The sequence below is a fragment of the Pocillopora damicornis genome, chromosome 3 (assembly GCF_964200805.1).
Source record: "Pocillopora damicornis chromosome 3, jaPocDami1.2, whole genome shotgun sequence".
In the NCBI taxonomy this organism is placed as follows: Eukaryota; Metazoa; Cnidaria; class Anthozoa; order Scleractinia; family Pocilloporidae; genus Pocillopora; species Pocillopora damicornis.
This window is the reverse complement of record NC_142672.1, coordinates 14,596,150-14,601,199: the sequence shown is the minus strand read 5'-3', so window position 1 is coordinate 14,601,199 and position 5,050 is coordinate 14,596,150. Positions and strand designations below refer to the sequence as shown.

Below are 5,050 nucleotides of genomic sequence, written 5' to 3'. Positions count from 1 at the left end.
GTAGAAAGGTACACTTCTTTCAAAAGTTAACAAGTCAGGCTAATATTTTATATAATTTTGTTTACCACCACACACTGTTAGGCTACCCATCGTACTCGCTCTCTATCACGGAATAGATGGCGAGTGGCTTAACCAATCAGATTGTAACAATTAAACTAAAGGAATAGCAAAGTTACCGAGGACTAAGAGTAAATTTCAAGAGTCAAAATCATTTTGCAGTTTGGCAACTTCCCTTACCATTCAACCGTCGACTTGATAAAGTGGGAATGGGATTTGAGAATCCTAAGGGGTCGTTTAGCCAGATGTGGAGTCGACATACACATTTTACAAGGATTGGTGACTAAACTGGTATCAGAAGCGCACACTGCAGTCAAGTGGACGTTTCCACAAGTAATCACAGGGCTTCTCCTCGCAAGTACAGTATTTGGACGTAAGTTGATCTTTCTTTTGTTTGTAATAGGGTGTTAGTTTAGTTGCATCTGACATTGGCCAAAAATAAGGAGATGACAGCAATAGAGTGCGAGAGAGTGTGTTTAGCTTGACTGCTTTCCCTTAAGACCCTGCACGAAATCAAACTTATTCATAAAATGAAATAATTCCCAAGGAAAGATAGTGAGCTCGTAAATACCTCTTACTACTCGAGTTCGATGTCCGAAAAGCAAGATACAGCCTCCTCCAACGAGTGGAAAACAGCCGATAAAAACGAGCCAATCAAAGCTATGCATTATGCTTCATAAGGTGTCGCGTAACGCTGTCGGCTTTATCAATCAAATTAAATGCTGAAACAGAGCGAAGTCGAAATGTCGTTATCCACACCGTGAGTAACTACATCTCCTCTTTCCATTGCTCCATTTCAATCATTCTCTAGATTGCTATTACTGGGCTTCCATGCCAGGCGTTTGGGAAGGAGGTTCTTTGATCCTGGTGCTGATTTTGCTCGTGCGCAAGGCTCAAGAGTATTACATCATTGATCAGATGGTCCGTGAGGGCAACAGAGTCAAACGCGAATTAGAAGAGTCCCGGCGCTGTTATATGAAGTGCAAAGTAACCTTAGAGGAGACCTTGCCTTCTTTGAAAGAGATGGTTGATAAATTTGATGGTGGGTCTTCCTCACCAAAGATTAAGAGTGAATGATTTGATTTGCAAAAGGCTCCAAGAGGCTTATTTCTGAACTAATTACTGGCAGTAATAGCTTAAATAGCAAAGGAAAAAACTCAAAAGCTAAAAGCAAAAGTGGAAGAGATGAAAACTGATTTGATGTCATTTTGTTGAGTTATTAAGTAAGTTCTTACCGAATTTTTCCAAACGATGACTTACTGCTACTTTCTCTCGAAGAAGATAATTTGAAATCTTCCTCGTGTTATGAAAGGATTGTTTTGCTAGCACTCAGGTTTTTGTTCTTCCAGTTTAAATTTGGAGTTCACAATGAATGAAAACAGGTAGGATTCTACAAAGTACCTCCAAAAGGCCTCTTGAAGCTAAATGAAGGACTCGAATCATCACACTTAATCAAGTAAACCTAGAACCTAACTCATAAAGTTAACTCTTATCTTATAGAGCTTGAGATAACTCTCATTTGGGGATGGCGAGTAGAAGCACATGGTTATAGCCAAATAGCTAATTCACAGACTTTGAAATTAATAAGGAGTTAAGTTGGATAGCCTTATGAACCATGACATAGCTTGATGAAAGAACAAAAAACTTATGAAAGAGCCACAAAATGTTAGTTGCCTTCTCTCACCTTTGTTCGCGCAACAAAGTGGAAATACGAAGTGACCATTACGAGTATCAAACAACTGAAGTCAGACTCAAAAAAAGTATTTTGATCTTCAATGGTGTAGCTTATTTTGTTATGATGAGCTGTTTCCACATGACTCGATTAATATTAATATTTATGGGTAGAAACGAGGCACAGAAGGCTCACAACATTGTAGTTTTAGGTTTTGTATTGATTTATGTATTTTTTTTAAAGTCCCCTTCATTGTCCTAAAATCTAAATCATGTTTATAAACTGACATCGCAACTATATGAAGTTCTTCCTTAAAATGCTATTGTCGATTATTGTTTAACCTAAACAGTTAAGTATTACTCTCTAGGTTAAATGTAGGTAAATAATGTTAAACGATAAAAATCGCTAGCGATGGGTACCGTATGTTGTTTAGATATCTTTTTGTAATTTACTCTATTGGTGTTGGGAAATAAAGGGAAGTGTATATTTAAAGGATCTGAGTGAAGTTTTTAGTCTGCTTCGTTGGTGCATTATTAATATAACTAAGAGACCTTAAAATCTTATCAATTTGGTTCATTATGTTTAAACGGAGAAAAGAAAGCTTTCCCTGAGACGAGCAAACGTTGCGAAGGAGTGCATGCCATATGGGTGCAGGCATACTTCGTTTGATACCTTTTAACAGCGACGACGACTTTAAAAGACGTGTCTGATAAACGGCTGAAAAGGGTCTAGGAACAGCTTGTGTAGATATCGAGCCGATGCAAAAGTACAATGAACATTTATTCGTAGGAAAGGGGCATCGACCGAACACTGTTTAAAGGTTCGATTATAGAATGAGCTAGAAATGTGTTCAGAAATGACGCATCCCACCGAGATATTTCATTTGCAAAGCACTGAAGTTCTTCCTTAAAATGCTATTGTCGATTATTGTTGCGAAAATTGTTTTTAGATTTTTGGAACATACCTATTGTTGTTATGTGTGATTAATTTCCACAGGTGTTTCTCTCCTCACTCAATCGTCAATTTTAAGCTTATCGTTATTTCCACTTTTTTGTTGTAATTAGTTTCTAGTTCGTTTAAGAATGTTTTCAAAACTGGGATTTTCATAGACGCGAGAGGGAAAAAATTATCGTTTTTTTTTTAAAGTTTAACGAAGATATATGAAGTTTTGCCTTCTAAAATGAATTTGTTCTCGTTTTTTACCGTTAAACCTGCATATAGGTGGGTTTCATTTAACATCTGCGAACACGCAACAAAGAAATTGACCGATGTTTTGACAACCTCAGCAGAAGAGACGATCAGAGGCAAATCAAGAGTTACTTTTCAGGCGAATGTTATGACAAAATGAGCAAAAGTCTAGAAAGAGAGGAAAACAATCTTTTACTTGATTCTCATAATGTTATGTTCTTACAATGTTAACTCATAATGTTAACTCCTATTTTATAAAGCTTGAGATAACTCTTATTTAGGGAACGTGAGTAGAAGCATATGGATACAGCTAAATAGCTAATTCACAGACTTAAAAATTAATAAGGAGTATAGTTGGATAGCCTTATGAACCGTGACGTAGCTGGATGAGTGCAACCCTGCTGAAAGAGAAAAAAAAGTTTATGAAAAAGCCACAAAATGCTAGTTGCCTTCTCTCACCTTTATCCGCGCAACAAAGTGGAAATACGAAGTAACCATTACGAGTATCAAACAACTGAAGTCAGACTCAAACAAAGTATTTTGATCTTCAATGGCGTAGCTTATTTTATTATGATGAACTGTTTCTGCAGGACTCGATTAATATTAATATTTATAGGTAGACAAAAGGCACAGAAGGCTTACAACATTGTTGTTTTAAGTTTCCTATTGATTTATGTAATTTTTTTAAAGACTTCACTGTCGGAAAATCTAAATCATGTTTATAAACTGACATCGCAACTATTAACAGATAAATAAGTATTACTCTCTAAGTTAAAATGGAGATGAATAATGTTAGACGACACAAATCGCTAACGATGGATACTGTATATCGCTTAGGCATCTTTTTGTATCTTACTCTATTGGTGTTGGGAAATAAAGGGAAATGTATATTAAAAGAATCTGAGTGAAGTTTTCAGTCTGCTTCGTTAGTGAACTATTAAGATAATTAAGAGACATTAAAATCTTATCAATTCGGTTCGTAATGTTTCAACGGAGAACAGAAAGCTTTCCCTGAGACGAGCTAACGTTGAGAAGGAGTGCAAGCCACATGGGCGCCGGCATACTTCGTTTGATACCTTTTGGAAGCGACGATGATTATAAAAGACGTGTCTGTTAAGCGGCTGAAAAGGTTCTAAGAGAGCTTGTATAGATATCGAGCCGGTGTAAAAGTACAGGGAAAATTTATCAGCAGGAAAGAAACATCGACTGAACATTGTTTAAAGGTTCGATAATAGAATAGGCTAGAGATGTGTTCAGAAATGACACATCACACTGAGATATTTTATTTGTAAAGCACTGAAGTTCGTCCTTAAAATGCTATTGTCGATTATTGTTGCGAAAATTGTTTTTAGATTTCTGGAACATTCAGGCTGCCAAAAAAGTCAGTCAGTTAACCCAACAAATATGCTGTTCAAGCAAATCGTCACCCGGAAGATCACAATGACACGAATGATTGTTGCTTCATTGCATCACAAATTATCTAGCTTTCCAGAGATACATTGTAAAGAGTGGAAAAGGTAGAATCTGCCAAGACAAGTGACCATTCAGCCGGACCTTGTCCAGGTTTCTGTGGCATGAAGTAGCTGGAGGTTTTGCTATTCCCCCTGGATGAGATGTTTGTCCGTAGCAAAGGTACCCTCCAACATTTCGTCAGGCTTCCCCGAACGTTTGCCGGAACTTATTCATAATCTTTGGTGGAAAAGGGAAACTATGTAGGAAAGTGTCCCGCCCAAGATCTAAAGTCTCACAGGAAAACCTGGAAGAAAAGTTAATGTTTCTCTGACGGTAAGAGTGATGAGCGATCACATTGGGTAGGATGGCAAACAGAGAAATGAGAATTTGAGTCTTTATGTATTCCAGAAAATACAGTAGAAAACAGGTCATTGTCCATGAATCATCAAGAGTTAAGATCAGTCATTTGTTGAGAAACCTCTTTGGCCTTTAATAGGTAACAAAGCAAGAAACGGCATGCGCGAAGGGGTCAATTTAGGCTGCCTGCGCGACAACTTAATTACCGCGCGCCAACCTCCCGCGCAAAATGCAACCGCTCTCCCAAAAACAAGCGAATGATAACTGAAACTTTTGTAGAAATCTATAAAAGGAAACAAAGTAGCCAAAAAGAAACCTCGAGAC

General features: G+C 37.4%; 2 protein-coding genes across 10 annotated transcripts in view; both read left to right on the top strand.

The window, feature by feature from the left end:
- LOC113671213 (uncharacterized) overlaps nucleotides 1–2,221 on the top strand; it is a 13,165-nt gene extending 10,944 nt beyond the window's left edge. For 6 of the 9 annotated variants that reach the window (XM_089201061.1, XM_089201062.1, XM_089201063.1 and 3 more), the window contains 2 exons: nucleotides 220–430; nucleotides 869–2,221. In XM_089201061.1, the coding sequence (XP_089057187.1) occupies nucleotides 220–430; nucleotides 869–1,134 (477 nt within the window). In that variant the 3' untranslated portion in view covers nucleotides 1,135–2,221. The remainder of the gene's footprint in view (nucleotides 1–219; nucleotides 431–868) is intronic. The other 3 variants (XM_089201068.1, XM_089201067.1, XM_089201069.1) reach the window with 1 other exon arrangement.
- The window catches only part of LOC149048415 (uncharacterized), a 95,689-nt gene extending 91,876 nt beyond the window's left edge, over nucleotides 1–3,813 (top strand). Inside the window, exon 4 of the transcript XR_016185101.1 lies at nucleotides 1,941–3,813. The gene's annotated coding sequence lies outside the window, so the exon portion shown is untranslated. The remainder of the gene's footprint in view (nucleotides 1–1,940) is intronic.
- The last annotated feature ends 1,237 nt before the right edge of the window (nucleotides 3,814–5,050 follow it).